Raw genomic sequence first — 23,014 nt, 5'->3', positions numbered from 1 at the left:
ATTAAACCGAAAATAAAAGCATTCGCGGTGAATTTAGCTGACCTTGTAAGAATTTACGTTTCGATGTTTCTCCGGTGGATCGAATTTGTATTTATTCGAAATGTCTTCTTTGCAGGCAGGACAAGCTCAAGGTTCACATGCGGAAGCACACGGGAGAGAAGCCTTACCTTTGTACGCAGTGCGGGGCCGCCTTCGCTCACAACTACGACCTGAAAAACCACATGCGCGTCCACACCGGCCTGCGCCCCTACCAGTGCTCCAGCTGCTTTAAGACTTTCGTGCGCTCGGACCACCTGCACCGCCACCTCAAGAAGGACGGCTGCAACGGCATCCCGTCCCGCCGGGGTCGAAAGCCCCGGGTGCGGGAGCCCGGGCTCCTGGACGCCCCGTTGGGTCTGCTCAGCCCCGGCTCGGACACCGGCCTGGAGCCCCACGTCATCAAGGGACGCCAGCTCTCGGAAGCGCTCGAGGGTGAGGCGGAGGGGCCCCGCGGGCGCGGTGCGCAGCTGGCGAGGGGTCCGGACCCCGAGACAAACACTTGAGAATTTGACGGACACCCTCGCGAACGTCGCTCTGCTCCGACTGTCCGCACAGAGGAGGGGGGAAAAAAAAAAAAACACTTTAAAAAAGAATCTATATGTAAAAAAAAAAAAAACTAATATTGCTCTATAAACCAAATCAGGGTGTCACAAAAAAATGTTTATCTTAGCAGTTTTTTCTTTTTCTTTGGGGGGTAAAAAAAATAAGACGTGAAAGCACTTGAGTCGGTTTAAAGAGCAAAAAAAAAAAAAAAAAAAAAAACGCTTCAAATCACACACCCGCAATGTCCACTTTCTGGGCCGTTTCTTTCTTATCAATAATAATAACGGGGTTTTTATACATTGGCATAATGTATAAAGGACACTAAGAAACTATGCAGTTGATTTTAGTTTATTTTTTAAATCGGTCGAGTTCTGAGCAAAGGGTGTCTGAGCTCCTTCCGGCTGCCGTACGGGTGAAGCGAGGACAAATCTTTCCCAGAAAAAACAGCTCCATTTTTTTTTTTTTTTTTGATTCTTTTGCAGGCCTAGCGATGTACAGTTACCATAGAAACAACATTGCCATAATATGGCATATGCAAGGAAAAACTCACCACACTTGTGATGCAACAGCTCACTCGCTCGCTCGCTCGCTCGCTCTCCAAATGCTCCGGGAAGAGTCCTAGACGAGGGTTTGATCGAAGTGTTACTTACTTGACGACGTAATTATGGATTGGGAGAATCTTTATCGTTAATCTCTGCGAACGAGTCAAATCCGCGTTGTTGGGGGCTCGACGACGGGACGGGGGAGGGGAGTACGGGGCTCTGTTTTGAAAACGCCGCCACTGCCCTCGCACCCCTGCAATTTAAGTCTTAAGTCGTTTTTTTTTTTTTTTAATTTGACTGGGTACTTGACACTTTATAATTGTATACATGTATATACACCGTCTTGTGGGGAGGGGGGGGGCGATCTTGACATCCCTTTTAACTGTTCTGGCTTCTCCTCGTGGGCTGGATGTCTTTTTTTTTTTTTTTTTTCTTACAGCGTTGGCAAACAAACCCGTATGAATGTTTGTTGAGCAATAGCATGGCGTCACCTGAGTGGTTGCGGGGGGGGGGGGGGGCACTCGGCAGTTCCTGCCTGAAAATGATGAGCAGTGAAAATGAATGTGCTTCACTTTGTGCAGCGTCCTTGTGAGAACGATAAGAAAAGTTGAGCGCGTCTTTTTCTTTTTGTTTGCACAGCTTCACTAAAGACATCTTCGGGTATATTTAAAGGAAGATCATTTTGTTTGAAATAGCTTTGCTTTTCGGGACCGTGCACCCCTCCCACCCCCGGGCGATTGGTAGAAAAAGCGGTAAATACCTGTCCGAGCCAGCGGGCCAAATTGGGAGTCCAGCTGCAGCTGGTTTTGCGGGAGGGGAGGGGTGGGGAGGACCTCGCCATGTCTGTTGCATTCCAAAAAAATAATCTCCCCCAGCTCAGCCACGTTTCCATGCAGGAGGGGAAGGGCGGGGGCTGAAGGGGGGGATCAGATCAGGTCTCTCTCTCTCTCTCCCTCCTCCTCTCTCTGGTCCTCTAATGCCCTTAAGGGATCTGATTATAACAAAGGCCGGTGTTACCGTGGGTGTACGCGTATGCGTGGCGGCCAGGGTCCCTCTGGCCACATCATCGGCGTGTGAGTCAGCCCCGGCCTGTTCGAACACGCACCTTCGGCTGCCGGCCTCGGCACACTCCACCGTCTCTCCTAAAAGTAGCAGCCGCCGATCGTCTGGAAGTAAACAAGTGCCGCCGGAATTTGAAATGCCGCAGAAAACAGGGATTTGAACTTGAAAAGTAAAGTCATCACATTTTCAATTGTTGTATTTCAGACGGCGAATTGTAGCCGGTCGAATTGTTAACATTGAAAAGTTACACTGAAATACGACGATTGAAAATGTAATCACTTTGCATTTCAAATTCAAATCATGGTGGCACTAATCTACTTCCATACGATCGGAGCCGGGTCGCCATCGCACTGCAAAGGTGGCGCAAATTTCCGGAAACACGTAACACGGATTGGAGTGAATTCCTCCCTCGGTATTCTTACGTTGTAACGCAGGGGTGTCAAACTCGTTTTTGTCGCGGGCCACGTTGGTTTCCCCTCGGAGGGCCTTTGTGACTGTGAAACCGTGAAAATCTTTCGCCTCCACATGAAATTTAGGAACTAGTTTTGAGAACTCAAGCGTAATCTGTCCCAATCCCAACTATTGTTCATGTTTTGGGAACACGAAAATGCTTGAATAGCGCAACTTTATCGTTTACGATATGACAATTTGAAATGTTGTTACAGGTTTTCCACAAAATTCCTGGACGTTGATGTGCATGACTTGCCTTCGTGGGCCACATAAAATCACGCGGTGGGCCGGATTTGGCCCCCGGGCCTTGAGTTTGACACCTTTGTTGTAATGCAATGCGCGGGGGTGGGGGGGAATCATCTCTCGGCCAATCAGCAAACGGCTATGGCGTAAACTCCGCTCTCTACATACTTCCTAGTTTGCCTGGTGGTGAAATGTGGGAGAGTACAGGTCGGATACTTTTGGGCCTTTGCATTGGGGGCAATGACCGACTGAGGCGGGGAGGGGGGCTAAATTGTACTGCTTGGTGGAAAAGGAGTCACATCTCTGAATTGGGGATGGGCATTTAAATTGCTTTAATTGAACTACAGGGGAAAATTAACCAAGTCGTTATTTTGTTAAACCTGAATTGAATGTTCCAGGTCGGCGGAGTTCGACTTCCCGTAGCCGCCGTCGCATTTTTATTTTATTTTTTTTCATCTTTTCGACTACAAACTAGTCGAGCCTGAATCAGCAGTGCCGCACTGCGCTCCGTCGTCACAGATTTGTTCACGCCGGTCCCCCGTCCCCGACTTAAAACATCCCCCAAAACTTTCCCTCCCAGACCACCTCTGCTGTACTCCCTCCCATGTCCTGAATTGCACCTTAATCAGAACGAGACGGGTTCTGAAAGCACTTTGTTACAACGAGGGCACTTTTGTCAACAAAAAACGGGTACTTTTGAGAAAAAGAAAAAGAAAAAAAAAAAAGTTGCAAATGAGATCGGCCCTTTCTTCTCTCAATGGTGGTTAAAAAAAAAATGCTATTTTTCCTTTTTGTTTTTTTGAATAGACAACAAGCTGCCAAATTGTGTGGGGGGGGGGGGGGTGAAAAATGTAGTGCTCCAGAAGAAAGGCCCGATAAAAAGATGTTCATTTAACTGATTGCACTTGAAGTTATCTGTTAGCAAGCTGTCCAAACGTCTTAAGGTGGAGGGAGGGTATTTTTCTGCCTGCGTGTGTGTGTGGGTTGCTTTCTGGCGGACTGTGGAGGGTCTCGGGACAAACTGGCGTAAACAAACGTCGCCCCATCTGTTCCCCAGCTCCCCTCCTAAGTGTGTGATGATAAGACGCCCCCCTCCCCCTCCGAACGTTGTAAAACAACCTCATCGGACAGTCGCTTGTTTACTTCGCAGCTCTCCGGGCGCACGTTTGCGTAAATCTCGGTTTTACCCTCGCCGGTCGTTGCCGGTGGCTGTCTGGGCCTCAAGAGCGTACGTTGTATTTATTTGTTTTGAGTCCCTGTCCTCGTTAAAAAAAAAAAAAAAAAAATGTCTGTACTGGGTAGTACGGACCATAAACCGGTTTTGTTCCCAAATAATTCTACGAGCCGTGTAAACCTGTGTATTTTGGGACCTTTTTATTTTTTGACGATATGTTCTCAGGGTGCTTTCACACTTGCGACATTTCGTGTGCTCTCATCCCCTCCAAACCCGTTTTGAAGAAAGCGACAGAACTTGGGCGCGGACCAAATCAACCGGTCCGTGTAGTTTTGAACACACTCGTTGGGTTTTGGTCGTGCGGGGAAAGTGAAACCGGCGAGGGAACGAATCGCACCGTTTGCTTTCGCGGGTTGAGACGGAACGCGGGAAACGGACCGAGTTTACGAAGCCTTAGGCCGGGGGGGGGGTGGCGAGAAAGCAAATTACAGGTGTGGAAGCGTTCTGATGTGATTTCAGATATCTTTCCTAGGACCAGGCCCGGTAATCTGTACTGATTTAGTGCTAGAGATCCAAAAGTATCACCGGTTCTGACCCTGGAGCAAACATCCAACTGCCATTTTACAGTAGGAAGCCAGCAAAGTGTAATTGTGCTGCTCTCTAAACCCGATGCGAAGATCGCACCAGTCCAGATCGAGTACTGACCCAACTGGGCCTCCCAGAACCGAAAGTTTTAAAGATGTAAATTATTTTCTGAGATTGCTTGAAGTTGTTACGCTACAACGCAGCTCCCGCGCGCTTTGAATGTCGGAGTAAACGGCCCCTCGCGGCTGGGGGTGGGGTGGGGGCGCTAAACGGGTAGCCGGGTCGGGCCCGGGTGTCTTGTCTGGGATTTCAACGCCTGTTAGCGCTGGAAAGTTCCGGTGCTTCAGCTGAGCGTAGCGCGAACGTTTGCACTATTCGTCAATTGTTCTTGTCCTGCTGGCGGGAGCCGATCCGAGGAAGGCCGCGCGTTTTTTTTTTTTTTTGTTTTGTTTTGATTTTTTTGTGTGTGTGTGGACTCGGCTCGGTCCTGCCCAATAGAAGTAATCTTGTAGAGTGCGTGCGCGTGCGTGTGTGTGTGTGTATACGTCCGACCTTGACTAATACCAAAGGAGAACAAAGACATAAGATAGTTCAAAAGTTGTACCAATCGAATGTCGGATCGTTAGTTCGAACCCCGTGTCAATCCAGCCTTGTGTGCTTATTTTTTTAATTATTATTTTTTTTTTTTTTTTGAGTGAAAGATTTCAAATTTGGGCTTGTTCGTTATGGAAATATGTGAGTTGGTCCTATTAATGATCAGATCATTGTACAAAGATATGATGTATTTTCAGTCCAACTGATGAGTAATTAATCATTCACCGATGGCGAAATGATCAGAAAACAAGCTGATTGATTGGTCGCGTCGGTCCGCGGCCGTGTGGACTTTTTGCGCGATCCGGCTCACCCCCCGCCCAAGTGAGCCCCTCACGTGTTGCCCTTTTTTTGACCAAACCCACGGCCAGAACCTTTTCTCTTCTGCTTCTTCTATTTTTTTTTTTCCAGACCAAACTCTTGAGCTGCCGCTAATCGTGCTGATGTTTAAGCTTTACTTGAATTAATTTATTATTATTATTTTTTTGTTCTTATCTGGTTTGCCGCGAAACTCCGAGAGTTCTTTCCTTCGTGACCCCCCCCCCTTCCCCCTCCCGGTGTTTTTTTTCCAAATGGACCTTGACTTGTGTTTCTGTCTTACTCTTTTATCAAAGACTATTTTGCTGAATATATCTGAGAAAGCCATACAAGACCAACAACCATGATCAAGATTTTGTTTTTTTAGAGGGGAGATGAGGTGACTCTTATTGGGTTTAAAGGCATCAGAAGCTTGGAGGGACTTGGGACTGGTGTCGCTGTTTTATGAATGTTGCCCAGTATGTGGACTTCTAAAACCAGGTCCTCATGAAAGTTGGGCACCAGCGAGCAGTTCTGAGCTAGGCTGGGGCCCCGTCCCCTTACCATCAAGGCCTAAGAAAAGGTGCCCCACCTATATAGGTCTTCATAGGGACTTCTGGGTCGGATCGGAAGGGACAGCGTGCCACCTGTAGGTCTCATGCTATGGGGGTCTGTTAAAAAATGGTCACCCCCACCCCCCCCCCCCAGCAGTTCTTAGCTAGGCCGGAGCCGCGTCCCTCTACCATCAACTCCTAGGAAAAGGTGCCCTGCCCATAAAGGTCTTCATTACTTTGGGGTCAGATCGGAACGGACAAGGTGCCACTTATCGGTCTTGTGCTATGGGGGTCTGTTAAAAAATGGACAACCCCATAGTTCAAGGGTGGGGCTACGATAGATGTGTTGCTCCCAGGCGGTGGGGGCCTCAATTGTGAAAAAAGTGGGCTACTGTCGTGCGCCGGGGTGCGCCCGGCTGTCCCGTGTCCGTCGGGAAAGGTGGGCCAGTCCCAATTGATCCTCGGGAGGAACTCCCCGCTGGGTGACGTTGGGGTGGATAATTTGTACCTCCTGCCTCTGAGCATGCAAAGGTTGGAGAAAGAAGCCATTAATTGGAGGGGGTGGGGGGGGGGGGCGTGATGTTTTCAGGGACGGGTTAGGTAGTTTTTTTGCCGAATGTCGCGGGTCTCCTTTTTGCCTCTTTTTTTGCAAGTACTTCTCAGGTGGAAACGAACACTGCTATGCATCAGCTTTCTCGGTCTCGTTTGTCCTCCATCGCTAACGACAAGACGCAAGGAAAAAAGGAGGGGCCGGGTTACCGATTCCGGTACCTTGTCGAAGGGCCCCCGTCTCATCGATTCGAACCGTAGCGCCAAGCCTGCGTCGTTGCGGCCGGCGAAAGCAAACATTCCATAACTTCGTACTGTGATTCATATTCCGCGCATGTTTCTTCTCTTTTCTCGTCCCAGCTTCTGCGATTGTAAAAACATGAGCACTTTGTTCCACTCTAAAGGCCATCCTCCATTGTGTTTCGATTTTGCTTTTTATTTTATTTTATTTTTTGCTTTCTGGTCGCCCGGGCGACGCTATTTCAATTCCCACGGTGAGAAAATACACTTGAATTGTCGCGCGGAAGATGGACGCCTTATTGGCTTTTGCCCTTCACTCGCTTGCTTATAGTGGGGAGGAAACGTTTCGGGTGGGGGGGGGGGGGGCTGTGCTGAATGTAGTCCAGGGGTGGGTGACCTGCTGACCGTCGGCGCATTCGATGCAGCCCCCCCACCCCGCACAAAAGGAAATAAAACCTCAGGTTCCCCACCCCTGTGGTGTAGGTCAAAGCTGGATCAGGTAATCCATCTTTGAGGAATGATTTTTGGGGTTTTTTTGCAAATCAGCACAACGTTATTGCAATCCAGTGGGAAGAAAAGTACTGATCCGAAAGAACATCCTAACTTGGGAGACAAATCCAGATGGTAGGCTACTATTTATTTTGAGCGTCGCCGCGTCGAGTGTCACGTTTAGCGACGCAAAAGCGGGGACGTTCAGTTTTGGACGCAAGGGCCGCTCATATCAAGCCGCCGAAACGCGTGAGCTCCAAATGTGTGACAAGCGACCCCACGCGAGCGTGTGTACTTTTTGTTTTCTTGGTTTGTCCACTCGTTTGTGAAGCTGCAAGCAAGTTGAATTGTTTTGGGGAGAATTTGCACTTTCTGGTGATGGGACGGGGGAAATAAAAAAAACTATGTATATGAGACCACTACATCCACACAGTCAAAAGTCATGTTAATTCCATGTTGTCTTTTTTTCCCCCCCTTTTTTTTTTTTTTTTTTTTTACTTTTAAATATATCCAAAACAATGTCTGGCATCTGGTTGTCTGGTTTAAAGAATATATAAATCTTTCTATTAAAAGATAAACAATGGTTGCAAAGGTTGTCTGTTTGATTTCGACTCTTTCGCCGCACCACCAAGCAAGTACAGTGAAGAAAATAAGTATTTGAACACCTTGCTGCATTGCAAGTTCTCTCACTTAGAAATTATGGAGGGGTCTGAAATTTTCATCGTAGGTGCATGTCCGCTGTGAGAGAGATCTGAAAAGAAAAATCCAGAAATCACAATGTATTATTTTTTAACAATTTGTGTGATACAGCTGCAAATAAGTATTTGAACACCTGTCTATCAGCTAGAATTCCATGTATTATCCTGAATCAGATGCATGTGTGTGAGGTCCTTTAGCGGCATAAAGACGTCTGTCCACCCCATACAATCAGTAAGACTCAAACTTGGAACATGGGCAAGACCAAAGAGCTGTCCAAAGACACCAGAGAGAAAATTGTACAACTCCACACGGCTGGAAAGGGCTACAGAGAAATTGCCAAGCAGCTTGGTGAAAAAATGTCCACTGTTGGAGCAATCAGCAGAAAATGGAAGAAGCTGAACATGACGGTCAATCTCAATCGGAGTGGAGCCCCGTGCAAGATTTCACCTCGTGGGGTCGCAATGATCCTTAGAAAGGTGAGGAATCAGCCCAGGACGACACGACAGGACTTGGTCAACGACCTGAAAAGAGCTGGGACCACCGTTTCCAAGGTGACTGTTGGTGATACACTAAAATTTATGAATTTGACTGATACCCCTTTGACATCGCCTGTGCTTTCCACCCACAGCAGCCCCATCAATGCCAAGAAAGTAAACAGCTTGAGCAGCAGTGACTCCTACATTTAGCCTCTGGCGGAATTCCCTGATCCTGTGCTGCAGCTCGGCCTCCGCGTCGGGCTCTGTCCGCTGTTCCCCGTCCGAGACGCTGGCGTCCACGCCAGACAGTGGCTACAGCTACGATTCAAAGGTCAGGAGGTCCCCCATTAGGTGATTTTTAATACCGCCACACTCCTGTCGCACTATCTGACTTACTGCTCTTGTCCTGTCTTGCCCTGTTCTATCTTGCTCTGTCTGATCTTGTCCTCCCCTGTCGTACCCTATCATGCCAAATTATGTCCTTTCCTTTTCTGTTCTGTTCTGTTCTGCCCTGTCCCATGCTGTCATGGGCTCTCACGTCCCTCTCCGTCCCGTTCATCCTGTCATACTTAATCTTGTCCTGCTCTCTCCTGTTCTACCACATCCTGTTCTATTGTATCCTTCCCGTTTCTTTTCTACCGTCTTATCCCGCCCTATGCTGCCCTGTTGCCCGATCATTTCCTACCACTTCCTGTCCTGTGCTATCTTGTCCTGTTCTGACCTGCCATGTTATGTCGCTTCCCTGTTCTGCTGTTCGCTGACCCATCTTATCCTGCTCTGTTCTGTACTGCCCTCTCCTACCCTCTCCAGGTCTGTCCTATTCTGTAGTGTCTTGTTTTATTAGATTAAACTGAGTCCTTTGATCATTATTTTTGGACCAACTGAGTGAAATTGGATTGTTTCCTATCTGATGACCTCTCGCAATACTGTACAATCCTTTAGCTCAATATTTTGCTTTTTCTACTAATTTTGCCACATACTGCTGCACTTATACAGTAGTCCTTAGGGTAAAATATGATTAATGTTTGGAATAGATATTGAGTGATCTGTTACTGTCTCTGTGGCAAAATTGGTTTGAGGTGTTAACCGAAAGGTTGGTGGTTTGAGTCCCCCCAGGGACTCCTTTTGAATGTAACAATAGGACTGACTCTGTATCGTATGGATCCATCAAAAGTCATCCATCCATCCATTCATTTTCTTTTTGCCGCTTATCTTCACGAGGGTCGCGGGAAGTGCCGGAGCCTATCCCTGCTGTCAACGGGTAGAAGGCGAGGTACACCCTCAACTGGTCGCCAGCCAATCGCAGGGCACATAGAGACAGACAACCGCACTCATAATCACACCTAGGGGCAATTTAGAGTGTCCAATTAATGTTTGCATGTTTTGGGGATGTGGGAGGAAACCGGAGTGCACAGGGAGAACATGCAAACTCAAAACAGGTGGGTCGGGGATTGAACCCGGGACCTCAGAACTGAGAGGCCAACGCGTTACCAGCTGGTCCACCGTGCCACCTCAAAAGTAATAATTATCTTCATTTGGGCCTTTGCTGAGCTGGAATGTTACTTCGCCAACTTTGGGTAAAAGCTCTTGTACGCCCTGAACTGGTCGCCGGCCAATCACGGGCCACATAGAGACTAGCGAGCGTTCCCACTCAAGCTGTGGGCGGTTTAGAAAAGCCAAGCAAAATGAAACTAATGTGCAAGTTTGGGGAATGGAAGTGGAAACGCCAGTACCCGGATAGGGTTAGGAACATGAAATTCACAAAAGGAAGCCCAGCCTGGATTCAAACCCACAACCTCTAAACTGAGGCAGAACCACGATCTCTCTGTTTTGTGCAGTCACTTTTTTTTTTTTTTTGCTTGTTCTTTGAATGACGATCCTGTAGTACGGATGCAAAACATTAACATACTGTGATAATTATATGGAAAAAAAAGTTTTCATCATTTTATTTGTACTTTTATTTTATTTCAATGTAGTAGCAAAACGATTAGTATTGTTTTAATCCTTCAGATTTTTTTATGCCACTATTTTACATATTATCCCCATTTGTAGTATTTTCCTCATTTCACAGAGCTGTAGTCATTTTTGTTGTTTTCTTTTTTCATGTTATCATATTATAATTGTTTTGGAGTTTAATCTATTTGGGGTTTTCCCCATGTTTTTCTCGGCATAATTTAACTTTAATGCCGATCTTCCCGTCATCATTTTGTTTTACTTTATTTCGTGTTGTTGTGTTGCGCAGTACAACCAGCAGGTGGCAGTGTTGTCATTGCTTCGATCCTCAGTGGGCGGAGCAGGCCCAATGTTCGGAAGCCACACGCTTTTGACTTCCTTGTTTTCCTCAGAAAAAAAAAAACCTTGTGGCTCCAATCCAACACATCGGACTTTATAATAATAATTATTATTGTGCACATCATGGCACGTGGTCAGCATGTCAGCTTGACATCTTGCCTCGCGTATCATAGAAAATGAATCAAAATGGTGTCATGGCAGGCGGCCTGCTGCTATTCGGGGGGTCTATGTGTATGTTTTGGGCCACCCTGCAGGAGCTTCTGGCAGTGGGGGGGGGGTTGTTGTCACCGGCTTCCTGTTTGTCTCGCTCCATCTCCCTCGGGCCATCCTGCCAGGTGACAAAGGTCACGGAGCAGCTCATTAACCCCCACCCTGACAGCCTGCACCTTTTACACAAACACACACTTTATAATGCCGCACTAATTGCACTTAAGACGACTTAAGCCTGACTGTGTGCTGTTTTCCACTATGGATGGATGTGTCTTGCATATTAAATGAGCCACCATTTTGGACTAAACGTGGACTGTGCAGTGGGATGTCGCCTTACGAGTGACCCAACTTACAAGTTTTGCGAGACGCTAGCCGATGTTTGGGGAGTTGCGAAAAAAGTTGGGAGTTACGTGTGCTTAAGTGGTGGCAGCGTTTGGCAGATTGTGAACAAATGTTCAAAATTAAGCCCAAGCTTTTTATCGCCATTCACAGTTAAAATCTACTTCAAAACGATTCCAAAAAATTGGAAGTGTTTATCAAACACACAATGCTAAACATTATAGATGGGCTAACAAAACTAGCATACCGTTAAATGTACTGTAATTCCTGGCCTCCAGAGCGCACCTGGTTATAAACCTCACCAAGTACTTTTGTAAAGGAAATACCATTTGGTACATACATGGGCCGCAGCCGTGTAAAAGCCGCAAGTGGCCACACTGAAACCCACATTGAAACGCAAGCTATTTACAAAGAAAGATGGTACACAAAGTTTAACGCTAACGCCGCACTAACAGGGCCGGTTAAAAAAAAAACATACTGGTAAAAATCACTGAGACGCAGCAGTAACACGCTAGCGCAGCGCTAACAGGGCCGGACCGGTAAAAGCCACTTCCTCTGCACATATATTCCTCCCCTCTCACTCTTACCTTTTCCGCTCGAGTGCCCCCTTGCGGCCGTTAGAAAAAAAAAAAAATGCACAAATTAGCCGCATCACCCCATAAACCGCACGGTTGAAAGCAAGTGGAAAAAAGTTGCGGCTTATAGGCCGAAAAATACAGTAGTTAAAAACCTTGAAACATATTACATTTGAGCACAAACACTAGCAACAAGGTATTTTTCAATGGCCACAAAATTACATTTTTACCAGATGGAGTGCTTTTGGAAATTTGATTACCAAATGTTTTTAATAAACTCCAATACTGTTTTTTCCCTTCTTTTTCGCTGGCCTGCAACAGATCAATGGTGTTTCCATTCATTTCAATGAGGAGAGATGATTTGAGGTACTGCACGAGTGTTTTGAGCTGCGGCGTGAGTTCAGTTCTTAAGTTGAGGCGGCGCCGTATCCGATACCAGTGACAGCTAATTTCCCGGAAGCAGCAGCATCGGTGACAAGTCATCACACCCCCAAAAGGTACAATCGTGTGTGTACTTGTTGGGCTGTTTTCTTTCTTACTTCCACAAAGCACAAGAACGGCAGGAGGTGATGTTTTCACAGCTGTTTGTTTGTTAGCAGGATTACGTGAAAATGGCACACACTATTATACAAAAAAATGGCACATTTTGTAGCTCAACCAATTAATTTTGGCACAAATTTTCCCACGTAATAGTCCAGTTTTATTCATCATAGTTTGGTTAAAAACTTTTATCACTTTTTTATGCTATTTTTGTACTTTACCTTTACTTTGCACAGCAATACAAAATAAAAAAAGAAAAACATTCAGGGGACTGATTTTATTTTCATAACTTGTTTTCACTGAATTGCGACTTTTAGTCTAAATGCTATACATGTAAAATACGACTCAGAAATTCTGCTCATACTTTTACATGTTCACAATGTAACGACTTTTAGAAAACTTTACTGACATAACTTTGCACTTTTTTTTTCCTCATAACTTTACGAGTTTATTCTCGATCCCGCTAATTTTCCAGAAATCCGTACGACAAATTCTACTCATTGCAACTTTATTGACTATTGAATTTTATTTGGTGTTACCTTTTAGCCTCCAATATTATTCTGGTAACTTTTTGTTTTTACTATGACTTTTGAACTTTCACCCTTGTGACTTTATTTTACAACTTTGTTCTCGTAGCATTTCATTTTCATGTAACATGGATATTTTTTTTTATGATATTCAGATACATACAGTATGTTTGTATCTTCAAAAGTAACCTTTGTCTTCTTCTTTTCAGCTTCTCGCCAATCCTCTTCAGGAGGCAGGAAGTGACGACTTTATGCCCCCCCCCCCCCACAGTGAGAGGTTCCTTCATTCGCTGGCGTTTGAAACCCCCCCCTCCCCCCGTCCAGATGTGTGGTGAGCGCCAACTTATTAATTCTGCTTGTCAGCTACCTTTTAAATCGCCACACGTCCAACCTTTACTCCCAACATTAAGCAGACCGGCGCCGACAATGAAAGAGGAGGGGGGGGGCTTGTTTTTTTTTGGGAGCTTTTTTTTTTTTTGTGTGCATCATGTCACTTGCTATGCAGGCAGAGCAGCATCATTAAGCCAAATGAGCCTCTCGCTGCCCCCACAGTGAACGCTCGCAGGCAATAACATAAAAACACACATACCCACAGAAGCCTCATTTTCAGCGGCGTACACCATTCCCGGGGGGATATAAAGAATCCCCTCTGCTTCTGCGCCACCCCCCCCCAAACTAGCACTTTCTCTCGGGCTCTTGTTTTGCTCACATCAGGTGCTTAAACGGCTCAATATGACAAAAATTAGGCAGCATGCAAGACGTGGTCTTTCTTATGTTGATGAGGGACATTGAACTTTAACCTCTGAACCCCCCCCCCTTTCCCCACCGCTATGTGGACACCTACACCACACCCATTCTGCTTGCCTCAAGTCAATTCTTTCCACGTCTTGTCCAGCTTCCCCCAGGAAAGACTGACTGACTGTGTGTGTGAGGAGGGGGGGGCGACGGGTGGGATTGTGGTGGGCCAAGTCCAGGCTCGCAGCCTCGCCTCCGGCCAATCTCCTCCTCCTCCTCCTCCATTCTCTTCATCCCAAGAGAACAAGAGCATTGAGGTGCCTTTAAACCACTGCGGCAAAAAATGGAGTTGGTGTGTGTGTGTGTGTGGGGGGGGGGGTACCTGCAGTCATTAATATGCAAAAATGCAAATGAGAAGGTAATTAAGAGCTGGCGCTCTCTCGAGGCCCTTTGATTGCTAATGAATTCTAATCTGGAAGGAGAGGAGGAGGAGGGGGAGGGGTGTAAAGAAGGAAAATCACCAGAGGACGACAAAATGGAGAAAACAACAACAAAAAAAGGAGGCTGCGCGATTGAAAATCTTTTATTTTGACGTTGAATTCGGGACGGGTCGCAACATTATGCTCAAAAAGTGGCTCATACATTGATTAAGATGATAGTGCAACTCGAGCTCAATTGATTTGGGAGGTGTACCTAATGTTGTGGCCTTTAAATGGTATTGTATTATTTTTTTGTAACGATAAATTGATGTCATCGAAGTATAAATTCCACAAACCATCCCCGTTAGGTCGAACTCTAAATTAATAATAATTGAACGTGAGTCGTACCGGTGATTCGCAAAACGTGGTACCAATAAATGGTAGGCGGGCTTCCTCAGGTACGTATTTCAGTTGTATTTAACTTGGCAGGCGTTTTAATGATCAATAAATGGGAGGCGGGCTTCCTCTGGCCCCCAAAATAATCACCGCCTCGGTATATTTCAGATGATTCTGAGTCTGATTCCTGACCCGCTTTAAAATACAGTAGCATAGTAAGCCAAAGTGTTCATCCACAGTGATGATTTTCCATCCATCCATTTCCCAAGCCGCTTATCCTCACAAGTGTTTGCGGGAGTGCTGGAGCCTATCCTAGCTAACTTCAGGCTAAACGCAGACTACAGCCCGAACGGGTCGCTGAGAACATATCGACACCGTCACTGAGCAGGAATCGGTCCCCCACCGCCTGCACCAAAGTCGGGCGCGTGTACCACTACACCTTCAGTAACGAACAAAGAGGTGATTATTCCTGAAAAGTACTTGTAAATATAAGCCACTGTCAATTATGCTCAGGGGGCGGGGTACACCCTGAACTGGTTGCCAGCCAATCACAGGGCACATCGAGACAAACAACTGGTCGCTCTCACAATCACACCTAGGGGCAATTTAGAGTTTCCAATGAATGTTGCACGGTTTTGGGATGTGGGAGGAAACCGGAGTGCCCGGGGAAAACCCACGCAGGCACAGGGGAGCACATGCAAACTCCACAGAGGCGGTGCCGGGATTTGAACCCTAGTCCTAAGACACACACCCCCCTCTCGATGTTATTGTTGCTGTTGCGTTGCTCCCACGACGCCAACACACTCTACTTCCTGTTCCCCCCCAAGCGGGCCTCACGTCCCCCCCATCCATCTCTTTGCCACCCAAAGCGCCCCCCGCTCCCAAGCAGCCCTGACATGACACTTCGATTGACGACGCGTCGATCGCAGTTATGATCTGATCCTTCTTGTGCATACAAGAGCACAGCGTTGGTTGCAGAACCTCCGAGTTTGCTACATTTTACATCAAAAAGCCACACATTGATTTTTCATTTATTTTTTTTTTTTTTTGAGGGGGGGACAAAATGGCTCTTTTGGATCAATGCTTTGAATATAAAATTACTTTTGCATTGATTCAATGTACACTCTAGATGCTATTTAAATAAATAATGAAATAAAAAAATCAGTTTATGAAATTGGATAAAATCAGTTAAAGACAGTTTAAATTATCATTATTGTCCCAATATTCCACAATTTTCTTTCAACAATGTTTTCTTGCATTATTGAATTATTTTTTTCATTATTATTATTAGTCATAGTACAGTACTAGTATTTACTATTTTTATTTTTACATCTTTTTTCAACCTCTGTTGTAAAATATCATTGAGTGGATCAAAAGGTAAAAAATGGTGAAATAATTACCTTGCCGTTTTGTTCCCCACAAGCTTTTTAAAATACTCGACATGAAATAAAAAAAATATCTGAAGGTGAGGGAAATTGGATGAATCTCTCAAGTGTTAGCAGACTTTATTGATTATGTTAATCGTGTCGTCAACAATTCTTACACCCCTTGAATCCTTTGTATAATTCAATATTTAGGATACACAATGAAGTACTGTTCACAGTGCTGGTTGCACAGCTGTTATTTCTACACGTCTTGTTCATATGTGTTCACTTAAAAAAAAATATATATATTTTGTAAAAAGTTCTCCAAAAATATGCAATTAATTAGTATACACGCCCACCACATCTGAGAGCTTTCCGATTCAAGTTTTATGCTTAGCTACCGTAATTTCTCGAGTATAATGCGCACCTCAAAGTTAACCTAAAAAAATTAGGAAAACCCTTCTACCAATGTACAACGCGCACCACTAATTTGCTGCTATCCGTATGCTCAAAATATTGGGAATCATCTATTTTGCTAGGTTTGTATTTTTGTTTGTACTTGTATTGTTTTTCAAAAAGTCATCATGAATAATAATCTTTGTGCATGTACTGAAGCGGCGCTCTGCGCCATCCATGGCGTTTGTGAGGAAAGGTTTTTTTTTTTTTTTTTTAATCCCAAGAATCTTGGTTCCCTTTAGTCCTCATTATTGTCAGGACTTTGAGGGGAAGGTCCACCGTGCTACCAGCGACACCTCTTGCCCCCGTTCGGCTACAATCCGTCGCAGCTTTTCATAGCGTCAGGTCGCATTCAAAAGGAGAGCTCAAACTACGTAGAAATGAGCATAATGTGCTCTTAAAAAAAGTGAGCATTTTCAGTTGTTTTGTTTTTAAATCTGCCCATTACGATCGTACTATGTAGTTTTGTTAGTTAGCGGTTAGCAGTTAGCTCACGTTGTTTCGCTTCCGGTTTGGCTGCGTCGTCGGCTACGGTGAGGTCACATTTCTTTTAAAAGCGGCTGCGCAATTAGCCCTTGTAGTCGACATTTTTTTTTTTTTTTTCCGTTTAAGGTGAAACAAACTCACGGGCTGTCGTTTGTGATGTTTGGTTCACTAGTAACAAATGTCTTACGCTAACGATAGTAAAATGCAACCCCCCCTCACCCCCAGGAGGTCAGAGTTCAGGTTGGTGGTGCACATTACTGTTTATTTTCATAAATGTATGTGTAACATAAGACATCAAATATCATATTGAAATGTATATGTATACCTTTTGTTTACCACTCTATCATTCATACCTAAATATAATGCGCTTTTTTTTGGGGGGGGGTTGTGCATTGTTTTTGAGGAAATGAGGGTATTTGTTTTATTAATTAAAATTTGGCAGAATTGTTATCATTACTCATCTCTGCAGTTTGTGGAATTTACATGCCATTTTTTTTTTTGGGGGGGGGGATCCTTAGTGTCCCTTTAAACGAAGATTTGACAGGTAATGGAAATCCAAGATGGCAGGATGGTTGAAGTGTAGGTGGTCGTGGGTGTCCCATAAAACGAGTGTCGGGAGGTGGAAGGGGGGGGGGCAGGCGGAAGCCATCGCCAAATGAGAGCAGACAGAAGCCACAAGGATTGTTGATGCTGTTTTTCCTCCACTAAATAGATTGTTGACTTGCTTTGTCTTTGCCAGTGTGCGCCGCGTCCCGTGTGGAAGTGCGGCGTTTGCGGCGGATTAATGTCAGGGACAATCCCTCAAACTCATTTTCTTTCTCACTGCGCGGCTCAGTGGGAATTACACTGTGTGGATAAGGCAGGGAGAGAACCTCGCATTTACAACCCCCCCCGCCCCCGCCCCGTTTGGCGTGCCGGCCGACTCTGTTTTGAATACTTGAATGGGACAAGATACAGCGTCCTCGCTTGTTCCACAAACAAGCGGCGTTGTTTTGCTTTCAGGGGATGGGGGAGCCCTGTGGGAGAGTCGATGGACCGCCCCGCACCTTGATTGCTGTTAAACACGTTGAAAATATTTGCGAGAAAAACACAAGGCCATAAATATAAAACAGTCGGATGAAAAACAGGAAGTGTGCGGTTGCTGACTGTGCCGGATGATGCCGCCTGGCCTCTTTCAGTTGATATTGGAAGGCAGGAAAAGCCTGCAAGAACACCTGAAGTTCGGTCGTGTTTAATCACGGGCCCTCTTAATGGTGGCAGGTGTGTGCCAGTCTCCATTGAACGGGAGCTTCTGTGTGATTTCTACACAGCCACGTCCCCAGTTATAAGAGGGTGTGCACACTTACGCAACCACATTATCTCAGTTGTTTATTTTTACTTCGGCTGAATAAAAGTGGCGGCACGGTGGAACAGATGGTAAATCGTCGGCCTCACAGTTCTGAGGACCTGGGTTCGATCCCTGGCCCCCGCCTGTGTGGAGTTCGCATGTTCTCCCCGTGGCTGCGTGGGTTTCCTCCGGGCAGTCCGGTTTCCTCCCACATCCCAAAAACATGCAACATTAATCGGACACTCTAAATTGCCCCTTGGTGTGATTGTGAGTAAGGGTGTTTGTCTCAATGTGCCCTGTGATTGGCTGGCAACCAGTTCAGGGTGTACCCTGCTTCCTGCCCGTTGAGGCAGCTGGGATAGGCTTCAGCACCCCCTGCGACCCTTGTGAGGATAAGCGGCAAAGATAATGGATGAATAAAAGTGTTTTTTTTTTTCTCACATTTGCGAACATGGAAAAAAAATCTTTAAAACAACTTCCAGTATCTTGATTCCCATTTCCGTATACTAGAAAAAAAAATGGCATTCAAATAGGGGTGTGTACATTTTTAAAATTTACTATATTCTTTGGCTACTGTGTAAAGTAGTTCAATGCATGTCGACTCAACATGACAAATATCATAAACCGTGGATCCCCTTTTGGCGAAAACGGACATATATGGAATTTACATAAAGAACTCTTATTTAGTTGGATTGGTATGAAATGTGCAAGTACTGTACTGGTCCGTTTCTTAGTACGCTTGCTTATTTTGTACATGCCCAGCATTTTTTTTTTTTTTTTTTTTTTTTTTTACATTTTTGCAACGTGATGGTGTTGTTGAGGAGATGGATTAGTTCACAGAGGGCCCGGGTCCCAAATTCATCGCCTGCCACCATTTGAAGATGTGGTGTTTATTCATCCATCCATCCATCCATTTCCCCGCCGCTTATCCTCACAAGGGTAGCGGGGAGTGCTGAAGCCTATCCCAGCCGTCAACGGGCAGGAGGCGGGATACACCCTGAACTGGTTGCCAGCCAATCGCAGGGCACATGGAGACAAACCGACGCACTCACTATCACACCTAGGGGCAATTTAGAGTGTCCAATGAATGTTGCATGTTTTTGGGATGTGGGAGGAAACCGGAGCGCCCGGAGGAAACCCACGCAGGCACGGGGAGAACATGCCAACTCCACACAGGCGGGTCCGGGATTGAACCCGGGACCTCAGAACTGTGAGGCCAACGCTTTACCGACTGATCCACCATGCTCCTGCTGTTTATTCAATAGATTTTTTTTTTTTTTTTTTTTTTTAACAAATCACCTGATGTTTGCCTGATCGACGGTTACCGATGTAACTCCAAACAAACTCAAATGTACTATTTGGTAGAAATGAGAAATTTACATTTAAAATACAGCTTCTGCATCCAAGTTGCCTATGTTAGGTTGAAAATACGGGTTCAGAGTGGGTTTGGGGTTTTGTTACAGTGGCATCGCCCCCTACTGGCTTGGCATGCTCACGACGGTGTTGTCAGTCGATTTTTGGAGGTCGGAGTGACCTGAGATCACACTTCACACTTTAGCAAAAAAAAAAAAAAAAAAAAAGAGGAGCATAAGAGATATTACAAGCCTGTTGTTGTGGAAACATACCCAGAGTTGGGCTGATTTGTTGCAGTGTAGGGGGCAGGGGGGGTGGGGGGGATGTTTTATCATGAGCATAGCAGATAGATCCCCTCCACCATCAGTCCCCTCCCCTTCACCACAGATAGAGTTGGAGCGCAGGCATTGAGCCAACACTATCAATCCATCCACTCCGAGACCTCCAAATCTCCAACTCCTACCTGGGGGACGTCTTCCCGTGGACGCGGTCATAAATCGCACCTTTGCGGCCTGTAAATTAAAAAAAAACATAGTTTCACACACACGGACAAAAACTGCGGAGTGACGCTCCAAAACTCCTGGCCTAGTTTTCCTCTCCTTCCGATCACAAACCTGTGCACCTCCCGCCCTTCCCCCAGCCGAGGCCTAAGCCTCTACTATTACACGCTGCGAGTGGAACGAGGTGAGCGACTCGCCTTCACTGGGCTTATTTGTGGGCCGCTGCTTCCGCCGCCGTGTTTATCCTTGTGTGAGATGAGAGCCGGCGATGTGGCTTGGCCGCTTCCAACGGGTGGAACGTGAGGGCGCCGAAACGCAGCCGGGAGGAAGAAGACAATCGCAAGCTTTGTTTCGTTTGCACAATTTCAAAGATGGAAAAAAGGGGCAATTAACAACTTGTTCCGGCATTTGTTTGGGAGGAATTAATACAAATGCGTGTAATGAGTTGAAACATGGCATATTTGGGGTTATTATACTTTGGACAAAAATCCACATACGTCATTTCTCGCCTATAAGCCTCGGCTTTTTTCACACGCTTTCAACCCTGCGGCTTATGCAGTGATGTGGTTAATTTGTGCATTTTTCTAACAGCGGTAAGAGTGAGACCAGTGGAATATATGTGCCGAGGAAGTTACTTTTACCGGTATGTTTGCTTTGTTTTTTTTTTTTTAACCGGCCCTGTTAGCGCCGTGCTAGCATGTTGCGGCTTTTTTACTGCCGCGTCTTTTTTTTTTTTACTCGTATGTTTTTTTTTTTTTTTAACCAGCCCTGTTAGCGCCGCCCTGGCTTTAGCGCCGCGCTAGCGTGTTTCTGCTGTGTGATTCAGGTATTTTTTTTTTTTTTTAAAACCGGCTCTGTTAGTGCTGTGCGACCTTGATGCTTTTTTTTTTTTTCTAACCGGCCCTGTTAGCGCCGCGCTAGATTTAGCGCCACGCTAGTGTGTTTCTGCTGTGTTACTGCTGCATCTCAGTAATTTAGGTATGTTTTTTTTTTTTTTTTTTTTTTTTTTTTTTTTTTTTTTAATCGGCTCTGTTAGTGCTGTGTTACCGTGATGCTATCGTGTGTATAGCTGCCGCAGGTGTTTTTGTTTTTGTTTTTGTTTTTTTTTACCGTTTTTTTTTTTTTTTTTTTTAACCAGCCCCGTTCGTGCTACTGTGTTGTTGCTATGTTAAGCGAAACTAAGGTATTACAACTTTGAAAACTCTGCGCTCTGTTGGCCGGAAATTACGTTACTTTGTATGAAAAGCATGCTGTTGTACATAATGGACACTTACATTGATAGAAAACTGACACTTGGAAGTTATTTGAAAACTTTATTTATTGGAATTTTTAAAACTTACTGTAATTGTGAGAAAGCTGGTGACACGGTGATGCAAATGGTTAGAGCGTTGGGCCCACAGTTCTAAGGACTGGGGTTCAAATTCCAACCCCACCTGTGTGGAGTTTGCATGTTCTTCCCATGCCTGCGTTGGTTTCCTCCGGGCACTCCGCTTTCTTCCCACATCCCAAAAACATGCAACAATATTTGGAGACTCTAAATTGCCCCGAGGTGTGATTGTGAGTGCGGCTGTTTGTCTCGATGTGCCCTGCGATTGGCTAGCAACCAGTTCAGGGTGAACCCTGCCTCTTGCCTGTTGACAGCTAGGATAGGCTCCATCACTCCCCCTGACCCTTGTGAGGATAAACGGCTAAGAAAATGTATGGGTGGATGCTAGAAAGCCAGCAAGTTTGGAGGAGTTAATTTAAAACCATTTATTTATATAGTCGTATATCATACATAACATGCATGTAACAAATAGAACATTTTAATTTTCCCAGTTCCTAAAAATCGGGCTGCTGTTTCGTGGGATTGGTATGCATGTAATTAGGTGAAAATGAACCCGTAGTGTACCGGATGAAGCTGTTTGTACGGTATCTTTACACCCCGCTACAACTTCTTGGGTGGCTCTAATTGAAAATATGTTTACATCCATAAATATTTAATCAATATGCACAAATATATCACCGGCATGCCAAACGTATGCTAATTTGCCATGTGCATCTGTTGTTAATTACACATGTATAGAAGCATGGTGAGGAATCAAAAAGAGTTGGTCCCTATTGGGCCTTTAATCGGCCACCGTGCCGCCATTGTACTCGGGGATTAAATGATGTGCTTGTGTTTTTCCTTTTACGTTGTCTCGTCTAATAACCATACAAAGCCTTTTGACGTTGTCATGTGCCAGGTTAGCCCGCAGGCCATGAAATGACTGGGTTTGTTTTTTGTAATCCGCTTATAGGGGAGGTCACTGAGCACTTGCTCGGGCCCACTTAAATTGTCATACCTGCCAAATATAGTGACCCTTTCAATTTAACCGCGTGAAAATTGCATTCTTTAGTTGAAAACTGCGATGTTTCAGATCACGTTAAGTAGGATTTTGTGCGAAAAGTGGCTGTAGTTTAAAATAAATGAGGGGATACTTGGAAAAGTAAGTCAAGTAAGTTTGTTCGGTAGGATTTGAAGAAAAATGCCACATAATTAGTATAAAACTGACATTTTTTACATACAAAGCTATGTTGATTTTGTAGGACAATGTATGAAAAGTGTGTTATACTGTAGCTTTTTTGGGGGCCCCCAAGATGATTGAAAATTCACTCATTTTTGCAAGCAAATCCAGAAATCACAATGTATGATTTTTTTTATTTTATTTTTTTTTTTTAGGATTTATTTGTGTGATACAGCTGCAAATAAGTATTTGAACACCTGAGAAAACCAATGTTACAATTTGGTACAGTAGCCTTTGTTTGCAATCACAGAGGTCAAACGTTTCCTGTTGTTGTTCACCAGGTTTGCACACACTGCAGGAGGGATTTTGGCCAACTCCTCCACACGGATCTTTTCTAGATCTGACAGGTTTCTGGGCTGTCGCTAAGAAACACAGAGTTTCAGCTCCTTACAACGATTTTCTATTGGGTTTAGGTC

The 23,014-nt window shown here is 45.3% G+C and overlaps 1 protein-coding gene across 4 annotated transcripts in view; it reads left to right on the top strand.

Moving 5' to 3' along the window:
* Positions 1 to 3,679, top strand: part of zbtb7a (zinc finger and BTB domain containing 7a) — a 29,336-nt gene extending 25,657 nt beyond the window's left edge. For all 4 annotated transcript variants that reach the window (XM_061825215.1, XM_061825213.1, XM_061825216.1 and 1 more), the window contains exon 4: positions 116 to 3,679. In XM_061825215.1, the coding sequence (XP_061681199.1) occupies positions 116 to 542 (427 nt within the window). In that variant the 3' untranslated portion in view covers positions 543 to 3,679. The remainder of the gene's footprint in view (positions 1 to 115) is intronic.
* Positions 3,680 to 23,014: the final 19,335 nt, after the last annotated feature.

The sequence above is a fragment of the Syngnathoides biaculeatus genome, chromosome 7 (assembly GCF_019802595.1).
Source record: "Syngnathoides biaculeatus isolate LvHL_M chromosome 7, ASM1980259v1, whole genome shotgun sequence".
Classification (NCBI taxonomy): domain Eukaryota; kingdom Metazoa; phylum Chordata; class Actinopteri; order Syngnathiformes; family Syngnathidae; genus Syngnathoides; species Syngnathoides biaculeatus.
The sequence above is the reverse complement of the archived record's forward strand: the minus strand, read 5'-3'. Positions and strand labels throughout refer to the sequence as shown.